General features: G+C 39.6%; 1 protein-coding gene across 2 annotated transcripts in view; it reads left to right on the top strand.

Moving 5' to 3' along the window:
• Nucleotides 1-10,962, top strand: part of DGKB (diacylglycerol kinase beta) — a 705,227-nt gene extending 694,265 nt beyond the window's left edge. For both annotated transcript variants that reach the window (XM_075315722.1, XM_075315723.1), the window contains exon 25: nucleotides 361-10,962. In XM_075315722.1, coding sequence (XP_075171837.1) covers nucleotides 361-468 — 108 coding nt within the window. In that variant the 3' untranslated portion in view covers nucleotides 469-10,962. The remainder of the gene's footprint in view (nucleotides 1-360) is intronic.
• Nucleotides 10,963-18,689: the final 7,727 nt, after the last annotated feature.

The following is an 18,689-nucleotide window of genomic DNA, read 5'->3' as shown; positions in this document are numbered from 1 at the left end:
CAGCTCCCAGGTTCCCTCTAGAGGCAGGCTAAGCAGAAACTATCACCGGCGATTACCCGGACTAGGAGGGAAGTCTTTATAGCCGAGCTAATTAGCAATAGAGAACAGCTGGCTATAGCTTTCATTCAAAGTTCGGGAGACCAGAAGATCTACTAAACCCTGGCAGTGCTGGGTAAAGGAGAATCTGCACAGCCAGCAATAGTAACCTGAGCAAATGTGTATGAAACCCTGCACTGTGATCGCCTGACACCAGAAATCAGAGGGACCACGCTCCATCGTGGCACCCTCATGACAACTATTAAGAAAGTCTAAGGAAATACAAGAATAATAATGATTTTTTTTTCTCATTTGTTTATATAGATCAAGATTACTCACAAGAACCAAGCCCCGATGCTAATGGGACCTCCCCCAAGGAACAGCCTCTTCACATCCTTCATCAAAGGAACAATGAGCAGAAACAAAGAGTGAATGGTGTTACATATTTACATTCAATGGACATATTGGCCTCTTACCATGTGTTGCTGGGCTTAATGGCTGTATTTGGAATAATGGGCTTGTTTTTACAGGTTTTTTTTATTTTTAATATTTTAAGGTTAAATTATGATTTTAATTTATTGTAATATTTTATTTTATTTTTCTGTTTGGCATGTGCAGTCAGTATTTATTTCTATGAAGCAGCATTACTGCCTGTAATGTTTGCATGCATTGACTTTCCTTTTATGCATCTGAATGCTCAGATCAGGCCTGCTGTTTCCACATTGCACACAGAAAAGGAAGGAGCGAGGAAAGGCGGATTAAAGGAAACATTTTGCTTTTAGTGGAGAACTGATGAGAACATGCATGCACATTAATAATAACAATTGGATATAAAAAAAATTGGTTTATATCATTTGTTAAGAGACATTCAGTGTCCAAAATTTAATTCCGTCATAGTCCATGCCCACAGCAAAGCATGTCGGTCATAGAGCTCCATATTACAGAACCACACGAAACTCAGATCAGTTACCACTGTTCCTTCAACATCCAAAAAGATGACAAGACCCCGGCAGAAACATCTGATTTAGACTTTAATTGTCGACTCCTATATTGGGGTATCAGTCAAGATGTGATCATTGATCCTTACTTATATCCTCTACTCCAGAGCTGAACTCATAATTCTACTTCCTTCAGAGTTTAATTTTCACAAACTCCTGTACTTGTTTATGGCAGAGATTTGTATTATTTATATAAATGCAGAGTAGCTTAGTTTATATAAGAGTGTGTCTTAAAACTTGTTTGTTAGCTATTCCCAATAACAATCACAATTGTGATTACAGCTCTGAAGGTTAACACAGACTGTTACTGATGATTAAAATGTAAAATGTAACTCAGCAACAGTACAGTACGTAATAGAGCGTGTGTACAAAATGATTCCACCAGCAGAATAGGGAGTGCAGCTCTGGAGTATAATACAGGATGTAACTGAGGATCAGTAATGTAATGTATGTACACAGTGACTGCACCAGCAGAATAGTGAGTGCAGCTCTGGAGTATTATACAGGATGTACATTAATGCAGAATCAGTACAGAATAAGTGACTGCACCAGGAGAATAGTGAGTGCAGCTCTGGAGTATAATACAGGATTTAACTTAGGATCAGTACAGGGTAAGTAAAGTAATGTATGTGCACAGTGACTGCACCAGCAGAATAGTGAGTGCAGCTCTGGAGTATAATACAGGGTGTAACTCAGGATCAGTAATGTAATGTATATACACAGTGACTCCACCAGGAGAATAGTGAGTGCAGCTGTGGGGTATTATACAGGATGTACAGTAACGCAGGATCAGTACAGAATAAATGACTGCACCAGCAGAATAGTGAGTGCAGCTCTGGAGTATAATACAGGATGTAACTCAGGATCAGTACAGGATCAGTAATGTACTGTATGTGCACAGTAACTACACTAGCAGAATAGTGAGTGCAGCTCTGGAGTATAATACAGGATGTAACTCAAGATCAGTACAGGATAAGTAATGTAATGTATGTACACAGTAACTGCACCAGCAGAATAGTGAGTGCAGCTCTGGAGTATATTAATAATGTTTTTCTAAAGTGACCTAAACCTTTTAGTTAACATTTTGGAATACCCCTCATGATTAATTTCAGACAAGCAGAAAAGCTTTTACCTAATTAAAATTGTGGATCTAGAGACCAGGATATCTCTTTAAAAATGATATATATTCAATACAGCAAATTTTGTTCAGATCAGTTTCTTAAATATAGGGTTCATGGCAGATGGCGAGCCAATCCAGTGCATAGACATAAAATGATTGTGTTTACTGCCACCACTAGAGGGACCTTGTGAGCTTATTGCATACTGCCTTATTATTGAGTTCCATGTATTACCAGTACGCAGTGCGTTCTCAGGCTCCCCCTAGTGGTGGCTGTAGGAGGACACATTTCCTTTTTGCCCAGTTGTGGGTCTATATTGGAGATTTAGAGCTCTATACATATTGGAGCTCTGACCACTGCAAAGTTATATTATAAAGGCAATGAGCACAGAATATTGGACCTATTCACTGAAATAGTGGACATTCGCTTTGATCAATCAATCATGTATGTGAGTTATATTTTTATTTATCTGAACCTCCTTCCATCACACAAAGGTATACATAAATAATTTGTGAGAATCTATACAGTGGCACAAATATAACCAATCTGAGCTTTAGAAAACACTCGCTTAATAAACTGTTTCTCGCCTAAGATTTACTGACTGAGACGTCGGAGTAATGGGTTAATGCATAATTAATCAAGGGCATCGAATGAAATTCACAGCTGAAAAAAAAAAATAAATAAATAAATTACAGTACTTTTGATTATCTTGGCAAGTGCTCAGATTAGATTCCTAATGCATTAAGTAAACTTAAAGAAATAGACCGCTGTTGCCGGGTAAAATACCCGGGGGTTGTATGGATATTAGGGATCCATCTGTAAATTAATGCAAATTTTCATATGCAAAAATTAAGAAATGTATATATTTGTAAAGAGATTTAGAGGATATATTTGGATAGATGGTTATATAGACTATAGAGAGATTTATTAACCGAATGTAGGACGTATTAGTTGGGGGTGCATGTAAGGAGCAGGCTCAAGAGCTGAGCCCGCACCATACCCTTCAGATGCACAAAATACCCGATTGCCAAAAAACAACAATTCATACTCCCCCAAAAAACAAGTTCTCATGTGGCCATGTCAAGTCAAGAGTGAAAAAGTAGTTGTGAAAGAAGGGGAGTAAAACACAAAAGTCCCCTTAAAAATGTAGCAATGGTTGGAGGGTTTATAGGGGATGCCCTAACTCAGGAAGTTAGGAGGTCATTGGGGTCCCATCGGAGGGTTCCTCAGTCATTTTGACAGCTGGGCTCTACAATGCCCTGTTTAATTGCACATTGCACTAAGTTTACATAAATCTAAATTTTGCACAGCACGTTATTCAAAAAGCGGTTACCTCCCAAGTTATAGGGGTTGTCCACTACTAGGACATTCTCTTCTGGTTCCACATGTTTCCCTCAGGTAAAATAATTAAGATTATCCTCACCTCCCATACTGGAATCCTTCCAGCGGTGTCCAGTATTGCAGTGCCAGGGCTCACACAATCCCTTTGTCCTTCTTCTCGTCTTGGGACCAAATGAACAATCAACAGGAAGTGAGGCCAACAGTTGCGCTCACTTCCTGTTGATTAACTCATTTGGTCCAAAGGTGGGAGAAGGAAGCTGGCACTGATTGGACGGCTTGTCATGGCAGGGGAGAGAGGCTATGCCAGTCATGTAGAACAACACAAAGAAAGGGGGAAGGAATACCTAATTGCTAGGGAAAAGGGGAAGTGGTGACCCCTGACAACAACCTGCAGCTCACCGTCACTGCACTCACCAACCCTATACAGGTTCCGCACCTGTAGCCAAGCTGAATACTTGGGGCCCTGGCTTCCCGTGGCAAAAGGGATGTAAATAAGAATGGTGAGTATGAGTGCTAGTCAACACCAGATCCCAGGTAGATAGCAAAAGTCAACACTTATTTGAGGAATAGGCAGCAACTACAGAATTCTTTGGAGCAACAGGAGACAACTACTGCAGACCACAACAAAGGAGCAAATTATAAACCACACCCAAACCACCCAAGGATGAGGTAAATAAAGGAAGTCAAAGGCTGGCAACTGCTACTGCAGACTGCAGACAATACACCCCTTTTCACCTTTTAACCCTGACTCATTGTCATGTGTCTTGTTTTGGCACCCTTTTTTTTAACAACCAGCAGTTTATTTATGGACTGTGTTACTAATGCTGTCTGTCATTTTGGTGGACTTCCTGATAACAAAGTGGGGTACACTTCAAAACGCGTTAAATTAAACCACCTTACATTATACTTCTCTTGGACGTGTGTTGTATCTCCAGCAGCACAGTGGAAGATCCACATTTTACAGTGTTCCTAAGCAGCTTTTGGGCTATCACTAAAGGAAGACACAAGGAAACAATACAGGGGAAACACTAATGCTATCACCAGAGCCCAGGTAGATAGAAAAAGTCAACACATCTGAGGAATAGGCAGCAGCTACAGAAGTCTCTGGAGCAACAGGAGACGACCGCTGCAGACCACAACAATTAGCAAACTTTAAACTGCACCCAAACCACACCAGGAGGAGGTTAATAAAGGAAGTCAGAGGCGGGCAACTGCTAGGAAAGACTGACAGTTCCCCAGGGTCATAGAGTACACTGGCTGCATAAACAGGGAACTGTCAGATGACAACTTGTGCCGCCAATCTCTGTGATGTTCTAGCACTCGCTGCTACTGGATTGTCACCCGGTCTTGATGCCTCCGTGAGAGCCCTTGACACACCTGTGACATGTGGGACTTGCTTGATTACACAACCCCACGTGACCCCTGCTACTGCGATCCTGGACACCTCTGGAAGGTCGCTTGTATGGGAGGTGAGAATAGTCTTAAATATTTTACCTGGGGGAAACTTGTGGAATCAGGATGGATTGTCTAGTGTCCACTACTTTAATCTTTGCACGAGATGCTCTGAATGAAGATCAGTAAAGGTAGAACTGTCTTCTTGCTTGGTTGGATTGTGGAGACAATTGTTCAGAACTTCAGTATTTTAAATTAGTGGACTTTATATCATTTTAAATCTTATTTTTGTTACATATTGCAACTTAATTAAAATGTGCCCAATGGTTTCCCACTTTAAAAAGAACCATAGATCAATCCCTTACATCCCAAAAGCATTGTGTTTCATTTCGACCATTATTTAAAAATGAACTATATATTATAAATTGAAAATTATTGAGCCACTGGTGATTGGGAATAGAGAAAGTTACCAATTAGCATTTTTAAGGTGGAGCCCTTGGGTATCGGAATCCAACTAGATTCATGTTATTCAGCCTAATGCGTACACTCATAGTGACAAGTCGCAGGAGCATGCACCTTTTCTAAGACTACTGATTAAAATATATTTTCAAGAAGCGGAAATGTTCACCGGTTCGGCAGTGCACGTTAATTTATCTTGTATATAAAGCATGTTGGACTGTATTTGCTTTTGCTTAGACAATGTCAATTATTCTTGTCATCAGTCCCCTGTTTGAGGTATAATATTTTTTTATGAGATGCTTATTATAGATGACTTAATTTCTAATTACTGGTTCTGAAGGTTCTACAAATACAATTCAGATTAATCATGGGTTAAATGTACTAAGTTATGGTTTGGTTAAGTAAATACCATTTTTTTTATCAAATGTCATTGACTTAGATCCTTTAAGACTGTTGGCGAGACCATTAGACGTCTGTAGACCTTCTTCTAAGCGATCGAGATGTTTAAATGACTCCATTTATAATTGCCAGCATTTAGAATTTTAATCTTTTATTTCAAAATGAAGTCTTAGTTTTCACTTTTTCCTATTTTGAAAATTTACTAATTCTTCGAGTCGATAAAGTGACTCTTTAAGACTAGGGTTGGGACCACAAATCTTCTGTAGACATTCCTCTAAGCTATCAAGTTAGAAATGTGATTTTGTCCATTATGATCTGAGGTTTTAAAAGCCAGATGTTGTAATTCTTAACCTGAGATACAATAAGTCAAACCTTATGAATTTATACCTGAAGAACTAGAAATTAAACCCGTTGAAAAAGGTACCAAGAATTTGAAGTTACACCCTTTAAGGCCAATTTAAAAAGACGGGAAGTTAGACCCTTTAATTAAAGGGTACTGGAAATCTGACCCAATGCATTTGAAATTGAGGTCCAAGATATGATACCCGATGCCTTTGAAGCCAAGGTTGTACAATTCGGACCCAAAGGAATTTGATCCTGAGGTCCTGGAAACAAAACTGAGTTCTCAGAAAACAGAACCTGTAAATTAGAAGCCAAGAAACTAAAATTCAGACTATAAGAACTTAAATTTGAGATAATATAAAGAGGACCTCTCACTTGCCACTGTTTTCCTGAATCCGACGATGTTTTACTTTTGTTCCTGTGTCTTTCTGTTCCCGAGATATGGCCCTTTCTTCCCTATATGCAAATTTAGTATCTAGGCGTGGCCATGAACTTAATGGGTGACTACCAGAGGACCACTCCCCGTTAGTTAAAATGCCTAGATTTATATACAGGGAGGAGGGGGTCATATCTCAGAAACATGGAGGCGTAGGAAAAAAAATAAAAATATTGCTGGATTCAGGACAAAAGAGGCATTTACACCAGGTGGAAAAATTACATATTCCCAGAAAGTGAAAGGATCCCTTTAAATCAAAACTTATAAGTCTGATCTTGAGTTACTAAAAAATAAGATCTGAAACATCTTCTAGGCAAAATTACAGAATGTTATCATATATTTCTAGGTCATTGCTGGTAGTTTTGTAGCTCAGTATCAGAAAAAAAATCAACGTGAAATGTTGAATCCGGCCATGTTTTTCTTTTGTTCCTGTGTCTTTCTGTCCCTGAGATATGGCCCTTTCTTTCCTATATGCAAATTTAGTATCTAGGCGTGGCCATTAACTCAGTGGGTGACTACCAGAGGACCACTCCCAGTTATTTAAAAAGCCTAGCTTTATATACAGGGAGGAGGGGGTCATATCTCAGGATCATAGAGGCGTAGGAAAAAAATAAAAACATTTCTGGATTCAGGACAAAAGAGGCATTTACATCAGGTGGAAAAATTACATATTCCCAGAAAGTGAAAGGATCCCTTAAAGTGAAAATTTATAAATCTGATCTTGAGGTAGTAAAAAATAAGATCTCAAACGTCTTCTAGGTAAAACAACAAAATATTATCATATATTTCTAGGTCATTGCTGGGAGTTTCACAGCTCAGTATCAGAAAAAAATCATCGTAAAATGTTGAACCTTAAAGTGACATACTGATAAAAAATGAAGGCCTAAAGTGTGGTACTGTAACAAAACAAGTAAACAAAAATAAGAATGATATTGTAATACTCTATTATTCCTAAATTGGGGCTCAAGTAGATGGGGCATGACACAAGTATTCAAGCTGCCTGCCCTCCCCCCGCAAAAAATAAATAAATAAAAATTCTCTAACCTTCCTCACACTAAGGGTGTCTGCTTTAAGTGAACAATTCAAGTAATTATAAAAAATATTTTTACAAACCATAATTTTTTCACATTTTCCTTATTAGTGAATTGCTTTACGTTGCCCATTAGTTAACACATTTTTATTCAATCAATATTACAATAATTAAAAAAAAAATACTAACAATAGAATAAATGCCTTAAACACAGGAAAATCCATCAATGCAGTTTACAAAAACTTTTGCAAAAGTTTTTAGTAAGTGTGACCCTCTCCCCTCCCCATTTGCAAGCAGTACATGCCAAACGCTTACAGATACTATGGAAATATCCAAAATCAGATTTTCTGCCTTAATCCAAAGATCTACTCTTGTTCAGCTTGATTAAGCATATCTATGTATATTTGATTCTAGAAACTGAATTATCAGTGTATTTCCTGCCACTAGGTGAAATGTTATGGTAGAGTTGTAAAAGTTGTTAATTTTGCAGCTACATGTAACATTTCACACTTTTTAAATTTCTGTAAATGTTTACAAAGCACATAAATTAAAGACACAAACCAGACAAAACTGATATATCTTGTTATGTCTAGTGCTCTGCAAGGGCGGAGTCTCGCTTGTGCTTCTCCGCCCCTGAGGTTCTTCAGTTTTCCCTGGAGTGTTCTTTTAAATCAAATTCTTGAGAAAACCAAGGTAAATTTAGTTTTTACCTTCTCTTTGTTGTGTATTCTATTCAATGAGCATTCCACCTGTTGTAATAATGGAGTTTATAACCTATATCTTAATGTGTGTACGCAATGTTTGTTACGCGTTGTCAATATTATTATTATTTTTAATGATGCAATATATTGAGGCAGTTGTCTTTTGTCACAATTGTACATGTGATTGATAGGAAAAAAAATTATGGAAAATGACTGCCATGTACATGGCGATTAGTAAACTGAATTTCTTCGTGCAGGCGTGATATCTTTTTAGCTATGTATATACACTGTTAATTCTCAGAATGGTCCAGGAAAAATTAATGGGTTGTAGGATATGATGATTTTTATGGGTGGATGTATGTAATTGGAGGAGTAAACACTCTGTCGGGGTTCAATGGTTCCTAATACAGCACACCCTAAAGTGTCTCTTTTAGGTTCTCCCTAGCTTGAAGAATTGGAGAACTTGAGAGCCAAGACAAAGTCAGATGCCTGGGTCAACCACTGTTAAACAATTTTGTTGATCAAAAAAGGTCCCTCATGATCACAAAGCCTGTTTTAAAGGTTTATTTCCATTTTTAGAAATGGTTAACTAATAATAGGATAGGCGATAACTTGCTGAGTAATGGGGCTGTCACAGGGGTCCTAGTCCGATATCACACAGTCAATAGAGCGAGATATAGATGAACAATCCCAAGAGCGAAAGGTCCATAAAACAATCCACCACACAGAGGGTAAAATAATCCAGGAGCACGGATATAATCCAGTAATGGGATAAATGGCCCAGGAGATGAGAGCCATAATCCTCAGCGTAGAGATCCATATGGCAGTGTGGCTCCAGATACTTTTCCATAGAATCATACAATGGTAGAGTTGGAAGGTACCTCAAGGGCCATCAGGTCCAACCCCCTGTGAGAGCAGGTTTTCCTAAATCATCCCAGCTATATGTTTATCCAGCTTCCACTTGAAGATTTCCATTGATGGAGAACTCACTACCATTACTCTGTATAGTTTCCTCCAGAATGGTAGAGTTGGAAGGGACCTCAAGGGCCATCAAGTCCAACCCCCTACAAGTGCAGGTTTTCCTAAATCATCTCAGCTCTATGTTTATCCAGCTTCCGCTTCAAGATTTCCATTGATGGAAAGCTCACTACCTATACTTCATATAGGCTCCTCCAGAAGTCTTTTCCAGGGTAATCAGGGTTTCTCCAAGTCTCTCTGGGGTACTTGCCTTACCATCAGCGTCCCACAAAGGATGAATCCTACTGCCTTCTTGTCTCCTTAGGATCTCTTCTTATATCAAGGGGTATACAGACAGGTTGGATGGATTTCAGCCCACCCCAGACCTACGAAGGGTACCTCAATGATGGGGGTGATATTCAGCATTTGGAGAGCAGAGGAATCATGTATGGACAGTCAGGAAATGTCAGCAGGGGTTCATCAAGAGGCATGGACACATCCAGGCTGCAGATAGTAAGGCCGGGTACACATATCCGGCTTTTCGCCGGTTTGACGGATGCAGCGCACGCCAGTACAGTGTATACAGTACACTGGCAGCACAACAAGCGCTGGTCACATGCTGTCATGTGACCGGAGAATGTGACCCGGAAGTTGCAGCGCTGCCACTGTACTGTATCATACTGTACTGGCGTGCGCTGCATCCATCAAACCAGCGAAAATCCGGATATGTGTACCCGGCCTTACTGAGCTAATTCAATTATTGGACCTTCTGTAATGTGATTATGACTCTAGACAAGACAGGGAATACATAGAGCAACAAGGCAAGATAGGAACATAGACAAAATTATACCCAACCCACCATATAACACCATCACCGAGGCCCCCAGTGAACCCAAAATATTGGCTCTACTGAACCCCATCTGAGTAAAGCGTTGACTGGACATGCTCAATGCCGCTCCATTCATTCTCTAAGGAACTGCCAGAGACTGCCAAGTATAGGGCTTGGCTTTCTCCGACCATCAGTCCATTCAGACAGGTCTCTCCAGTGTTCGGACCCCCACCGATCAGCAAGGTATCATCTGTCCTATAGATGGAAATAATAATTTAATGAACGTCCATCAAGATATATTCCTGGAAAATCACTTAAAGAAACCCAAGAAGACCCATTCTGTGATCTTGTATGTCCACCCTAATGGTTTCCATTCGAGGCTCTGCTTCAGTTAGTTCTTTTACAATGGGCTGCGTAAATTCTGACGAATGGAGATCTTCTTCTACGTCAGTAAAAAGGTTTATATAATGGCACCTGAGACCTAACAGGAGTCCAAAAAATATATCTGTGAATGGAGAACGGGACAAGATTGATACAAGATGACTTTTCTGGGCAGTAACATAGGGGATATTTGAAAATTAAATTTGAAAAATTTGAATAAGTTTGAAAATGAAAACCATTAAAAAATAAAAACCAGTAAAGCTGGACCGGAAACTACAGATGTGTACTTGCATGGGTGGAGAATGTCATCTGCTCCGTGGGTATGTCTGCAGCGAGCATGTTGCACTGGGGACATTTGTAGCATGATGGTAAATCGTAGACCTAAGTTTCCCACCACTGATAGCGTCCTACGAGGAGATCGGAGCTGACCGGGGGCGGAGGGACAAGGCGCGCCTCATTCATTGTTGAAAGTGTGAACTTTGTATGTTATTTTTGCTTATTTTACTGTTACAATTGAAAATTAAATTGTGCACTTTGAAGGATCCCTGCGTGGTGTTTATTTCACAGACATTGATGGATTTGTTTGGAACAAATAGAAATTTGCAACACAAATGTGAGGAGACGAGCAAATCTGCAAAATCACTTACCTACAATTTCACTGCAAATGCAATCTGTGTCACTACTCAGTGCGTCTTGTATGACATCAATGTGACTAAATATTACTGTAAATGACAGGCACATGGGGAGTAATAAAGTCATTATACACATACAAGGCAGTATTATAGTAGTTATATTCTTGTACATAGGGGCAGTATTATAGTAGTTATATTGTTGTACATAGGGGCAGTATTATAGTAGTTATATTCTTGTACATAGGAGCAGTATTATAGTAGTTATATTCTTGTACATAGGGGCAGTATTATAGTAGTTATATTCTTGTACATAGGGGCAGTATTATAGTAGTTATATTCTTGTACATAGGAGGCAGTATTATAGTAGTTATATTCTTGTACATAGGGGGCAGTATTATAGTAGTTATATTCTTGTACATAGGAGCAGTATTATAGTAGTTATATTCTTGTACATAGGGGCAATATTATAGTAGTTATATTCTTGTACATAGGGGCAGTATTATAGTAGTTATATTCTTGTACATAGGGGGCAGTATTATAGTTATATTCTTGTACATAGGAGCAGTATTATAGTAGTTATATTCTTGTACATAGGAGGCAGTATTATAGTTATATTCTTGTACATAGGGGCAGTATTATAGTAGCTATATTCTTGTACATAGGGGGCAGTATTATAGTAGTTATATTCTTGTACATAGGGGGCAGTATTATAGTAGCTATATTCTTGTACATAGGGGCAGTATTATAGTAGCTATATTCTTGTACATAGGGGGCAGTATTATAGTAGTTATATTCTTGTACATAGGGAGCAGTATTATAGTAGTTATATTCTTGTACATAGGGGGCAGTATTATAGTAGCTATATTCTTGTACATAGGGGCAGTATTATAGTAGTTATATTCTTGTACATAGGGGGCAGTATTATAGTTATATTCTTGTACATAGGGGGCAGTATTATAGTAGTTATATTCTTGTATATAGGAGCAGTATTATAGTAGTTATATTCTGGTACATAGGGGGCAGTATTATAGTTATATTCTTGTATATAGGAGCAGTATTATAGTAGTTATATTCTGGTACATAGGGGGCAGTATTATAGTTATATTCTTGTACATAGGGGCAGTATTATAGTAGCTATATTCTTGTACATAGGGGCAGTATTATAGTAGTTATATTCTTGTACATAGGAGGCAGTATTATAGTAGTTATATTCTTATATGTAGGAGCAGTATTATAGTAGTTATATTCTTGTACATAGGAGGCAGTATTATAGTAGTTATATTCTTGTACATAGGGGCAGTATTATAGTAGTTATATTCTTGTACATAGGAGGCAGTATTATAGTAGTTATATTCTTATATGTAGGAGCAGTATTATAGTATATTAGTCGCTTCCTATAACCGTCCACAAGCGTCTTACTCCTTTCTCCTGGAATCTTGGACTCTTCTTTATAATCTGCTCCAGGTCTCTCATATCTGAAGACGTCTTCTCTTCTCCCAACAGCAATTTTTAGATTTCTCCACAGGTGTCACTGGGATTTAGATCCGGACTCATTGCTGCCACTTCAGAACTCCTCAGCCCTTTGTTTACATCCATTTCTGGGGCTTCTTGAAGTGTTTGGGTCATTATCCTGCTGGAAGACCCATGACTTATAAGGCAGACAAAGCTTCTGATGCTGGGCACTACATTGCCCCCCAAAATCCTTTGGTACTCCAGAATTTATGACGTCATGCACACGGTCAAGACACCCAGTGCCAGAGACAGCAAAACAACTCCAAAACACCTCTGACCTCCATCATATGTGACTGTAGGTAGTGTATTCTTTTCCTTATAGGCCTCATTCTGTTTTTGGTAAACAGTAGAATGATGCGCTTTTCCAAAAATCTCTATCTTGGTCTCATCTGTCCACAAGAAGTAAATAAGTCACTCCCAAATTTGTCTGCAACATGTATTTATTCAATGTGCAAAACAAAAGAACATTTTCGGTCCAACATGGACCTTCCTCAGTAGCACATAGGTGGAGTGGAAGTCAGTGTGGGATGACAGGCGCGGTATCCACCGCTGCATGGGAGACACTATTGATGGCGGTTGCCATGCGGCGGTGGATACCGCGCCTGTCATCCCACGCTGACTTCCAGTCCATCTATGTGCTACTGAGGAAGTTCCATGTTGGACCGAAAACGTTCTTCTGTTTTGCACATTGAATAAATACAAGTTGCAGACAAATTTGGGAGTGACTTATTTACTTCTTGTGGACAGATGAGACCAAGATAGAGATTTTTGGAAAAGCGCATCATTCTACTGTTTACCAAAAACAGAATGAGGCCTATAAAGAAAAGAATACACTACCTACAGTCACATATGATGGAGGTCAGAGGTGTTTTGGAGTTGTTTTGCTGTCTCTGGCACTGCAGACAAATTTGGGAGTGCCTTGTTTATTTCTTGTAACATATGGCCTTGGAACCTGAAGTGCACCCCAACATTTATTAACACCTGCACAGAGGAAGTGCCATTTACTCCTTAATTCATCTGTCCACAAGACACTTTCCCAGAAGGATTTTGGTTACTCATGTACATGTTGGCTTTTTTATGTCTCTTTGTCAGTAGTGGGGTCTTTCTGTGTCTCCTCCACAGTTCCATCTTGGTCTCATCTGTCCACAAGATACCTTCCCAGAAGGATTTTGGGTGGCCAGAAGCAATGTGCTCCTAACCGATTCCGGACGCTGGTGGTGTGTAAGCCACTGGCTGCGATGTACTGAATGCTGGGTTACTGGCCTTGATACTGGGGCTGGCAGCCCACTAAGTACCTGATCACTGCTGCCGAAGGAGAATTTGCCCGATGGGGAACTTGTCTAATCTGGGCCTGCCAATAATGTCCCCATAATAGACTATCCACCAAATGCTGATGCCCAATGCAGACTATCCCTAAAATACTGACCCCAGACCACATGATCCATAAAATGCAAACATGATACATGTGCAGACTTACCGTCTCATGCAAAGCCCTGCATGAGACGGGAAAGGTGAGAATATTCCGAAGAGTTGGCACTTGAGAGTTTGATCTGCTCTACGGGGAATCCTTAAGAATCTTCCTTGTTCCAGACATTTCGGGAGAGTTGGAAGGATTAAACTTCTATAATCATACCCCTCATGGACAAGAATACATTCCTACATAGATACTGGAGATTTTTCCCTCTAATTTAATATATTTATCTGCCCTGAAAACATAGAAACCTATAAATTTATATTCCAATGAGAAACAAACACGCTCATCATCCCACGATCTCCTCCCAGTGATTCTTTCTCCCATCATCTTGAGACATAGATCTTCTGACACAAATTGGTTTATTTTACATATAAAAGAGAAATCAGCATTTCATTGTTTCCCGTCTGCCGTTATTACATGTGTGACTCTCGACGAACAATAACCCACCGCTCGCCTCACAAAGGTGCTTCCTAACCTCTAATTTCCCTCAAATTTACAACCACATGAAGCCAAAGGTGTTCTGCTCAAATTAGAAAGAGGTTGGAGAACTCGAAGGATAAAAATAAGAAAAGAAGAATTCAAAAAGTTGTATTATTTTTCAGATTATTATATACAGTGCATTGAAAAAGTATTGATACTTTTCCACATTTCTGCATGTTACACTACAAATTTAAATGTATTTCATTAGGATTTTCTGTGATTTGTGACACTAAGGACAATGATATCTGCTTTTCTAAATATTTAAAAATTCTAAATCTGAAAATAGGGATTTCCATTTGTATTCAGCCCCTAGGTCAATATTTTGTAGGACCACCTTGTGCTGCAGATACTGCTGCAATTCTTTTAGGGGCTCTCCAGCTTTGTACATCTAGAGGTGACATTTTTGTCCCTTCTTTGCATACAAGCTCTCGATCAGTGATTGGATGGAGACGTCTGTGATCGGCAATTTTCACGTCGTCGTCACAGATTCTCACTGGGGTTTATGTCTGGACTGTGACTTGTTCACACACAGGAATATGCTCTGATCTAAACCCTCATTGTACTTCTGGATGGATGTTTAGGGTCGATCTCCTGCTGGAAGGTGAAACGTCGCCCCAGTCTCAAGTCTTCTGCAGCCTCTAACAGGTTTTCCTCCACAAATGCCCTGTATTTAGGTCTTTCTATCTTCCCATCAGCGCTGACCAGCGTCTCTGCCCCTGCTGGAGAAAAGCCTCCCCACAGCAGGAAGTTGCCTCCACCATGTGTGATGGTGGGCATGGTGTTAGTTTTCCACCACTCATAGCATTTTGCATTTAGCCAAAGCAGTTCTACTTTGGTCTCATCTAAAAAGAGCACCTTCTTCCACATGATCGCTGTGTCCCCTACATGTGGTTTTCTATCTTGCCTACATGGCTTATGGCTTCTTGCTTTCAAAAATGTATTTTTTTTGCCCCCCTTCTGGATTTGTGGAGTATATGACTAATAGTCATCCTGCGAACAGATTCTCCCTCCTGAGCTATGCTCTCTACAATTCCTCCACACTGACCATGGCTATCTTGGCTGCTTCTCTAATCAGTGCTTTCTATCTTGGGATGTCAGTTTAGGTGGACGGCCATGTCTTGGTAGGTTTACAGTCGTGACATACTTCTCCCATTTTTGGATGATGGATTGAACAGTGCTCCTTGATATGTTCAGAACTTGGGCTATTTTTGTTTATAACCTAACCCTGCTTTATTTTTCTCCTCACCTGTCTGGGGTGTTCCCTGACGTTTATTTAGAGACCGGTGCTGTGTACAGCAGTATACAGCACTTTGTCCTTTGGTTTTGCTGGACAGCTGTGAGCTGTCATTAACCCCTTATTACCTCAATTGCCACCGCACGAGGGCAAACGGGATGAGGCGGGGACAATGCCGAGATTGTTGCATCTAATGGGTGCAACAATTCTGGGTGGCTGCAGGCTGCTATTTTTAGACTGGGGGGTCCAATAATTATAGGCCTCCCCAGCCTGAGAATACCAGCCCCAGTAGTTGGCTTTATCATAGCTGAGTATTAAAATTGAGGGAGACCACACACCATTTTGTAAAATGATTTAACTTATTTTTAACTAATACACAGCCAAGATAAATGCACGACTGGAGTCTGCAGCTTGTAGCCGTGTGCTTTATCTGTGCTGAGTATCATAATATGAAGGGGACCCCATACCAATTTTTTAAAAATGTATTTACCTTTACACCATTATACATACACAGACAGCTTGTGTGATTGAAAGCAGTCAGACACGCTGTCTCACAGGGTGGGGGGCGAGTCTTCGTGCAACCAATCACAGACAGCAGGACTTCTGGTGGGTGGGGGAAGCAGTGCATATGCATGATGTTAATGAGCGGCCCCGGAAGTAGTGTTACAGCCCCGCGGAGACTGGTAATTATAACACTCTTGCTTTATTCTTATTTTTTTTTTTCCTTTTTTATTTTCTTTTTAATTACCCGGGTGGCTGGATCCGGATAGTTACCTGTGAACTCCGGGCCTAGGATAGGTGCACAGGTACTAGGTTACCTGAGCAGATCTGGACTTTTACAATCTGGGTTCTCCCATCACTACTCACTAACACAGATTTAGACAAATTCGCGAACAATTCGTGAAAAAGACCTTTTGTGCACATAGAAAAAAACAAAACTGCTGCGTTTGAGATAGATAGATGGATAGATAGAGGGATAGATAATAGATAGATAGATAGATAGAGGGATAGATAGATAGATAGATAGATAGAGGGATAGATAGATAGAGGGATAGATAGATAGAGGGATAGATAGATAGATAGAGAGATAGATAGATAGATAGATAGATAGATAGATAGATAGATAGATAGATAGATAGAGGGATAGATAGATAGATAGATAGAGGGATAGATAGATAGAGAGATAGATAGATAGATAGATAGATAGATAGATAGAGGGATAGATAGAGAGATAGATAGATAGATAGATAGATAGATAGATAGATGGATAGATAGATAGAGGGATAGATAGATAGAGGGATAGATAGATAGAGGGATAGATAGATAGAGGGATAGATAGATAGAGGGATAGATAGATAGAGGGATAGATAGAGTGATAGATAGATAGATAGATAGAAGGATAGATAGATAGAGGGATAGATAGATAGATAGAGGGATAGAGGGATAGATAGATAGAAGGATAGATAGATAGAGGGATAGATAGATAGAGGGATAGATAGATAGAGGGATAGATAGATAGAGGGATAGATAGATAGATAGATAGATAGAGGGATAGATAGATAGATAGATAGATAGAGGGATAGATAGATAGATAGAGGGATAGATAGATAGATAGATAGATAGATAGATAGAGGGATAGATAGATAGATAGATAGATAGAGGGATGGATAGATAGAGGGATAGATAGATAGATAGATAGAGGGATAGATAGATAGATAGATAGATAGAGGGATGGATAGATAGAGGGATAGATAGATAGATAGAGGGATAGATAGATAGATAGATAGAGGGATAGATAGATAGATAGATAGAGGGATAGATAGATAGATAGATAGAGGGATAGATAGATAGATAGATAGAGGGATAGATAGATAGATAGATAGATAGAGGGATAGATAGATAGAGGGATAGATAGAGAGAGAGATAGATAGATAGAGGGATAGATAGAGAGAGAGATAGATAGAGGGATAGATAGATAGATAGAGGGATAGATAGATAGATAGATAGATAGATAGAGGGATAGATAGATAGAGGGATAGATAGATAGAGGGATAGCTAGAGAGAGAGATAGATAGAGAGATAGAGGGATAGATAGATAGGTAGATAGATAGATAGATAATAGATAGAGGGATAGAGGGATAGATAGATAGATAGATAGAGGGATAGATAGATAGGTAGATAGATAGATAGATAGATAATAGATAGAGGGATAGAGGGATAGATAGATAGATAGATAGAGGGATAGATAGAGAGATAGATAGATAGAGGGATAGATAGAGGGATAGATAAATAGAGGGATAGAGGGATAGATAGATAGAGGGATAGATAGATAGATAGATAGATAGATAATATATTATCTGGAATAGTGAAATTATAGAAAGTCCCCGTGTTGGACACTTATCGGCAGGCTTCGGCGCTCCTATGGATCTGTATTAATGCTCTTGTAGCATCTTCTACTTGTTAGTCTGAGGTTTTGTATCTGACATCAATAACAGAAGGAACACAAGGTAATTTTGCTTCATAAAAGGTTCTAGAAAGTGACCACATATTACATTTCCTGTCCTTGTGGTGGGTCTCGGCTTTCAATGGCTTCATCAATCCAAAAGAAAATTTCCCTTAAGATTTCAGATATGCTTTGGCTTATGGAGACCGGGAGAAGAAATACCAGGGAGGAGTGTAGCGTCAGACCCATAACTCACAGCTCGCACCGCTCCTCCGCCTTCCTACATGCGGTCTAGGATGGGGTCGACCATAAAACAACTCAGGTGAGATGTCTGCACATAGGAGCGGAGGTGCAGTGTGAGGATCCTGGGCCCCAGAAAAAGGGCCCTCAACCACCATGTGACAAATTACTGAGATCTTCTAATGTGGGAGAGGGGTGGCCTAAATCGTAACTGTCACGTTAGGTACAGGGAAGTACTAAGTGAGTGGCAAAAAG

The sequence above is a fragment of the Anomaloglossus baeobatrachus genome, chromosome 6 (genome assembly GCF_048569485.1).
Source record: "Anomaloglossus baeobatrachus isolate aAnoBae1 chromosome 6, aAnoBae1.hap1, whole genome shotgun sequence".
In the NCBI taxonomy this organism is placed as follows: domain Eukaryota; kingdom Metazoa; phylum Chordata; class Amphibia; order Anura; family Aromobatidae; genus Anomaloglossus; species Anomaloglossus baeobatrachus.
Note: the sequence above shows the minus strand (reverse complement) of the source record. Positions and strands in the feature narration are given on the sequence as shown.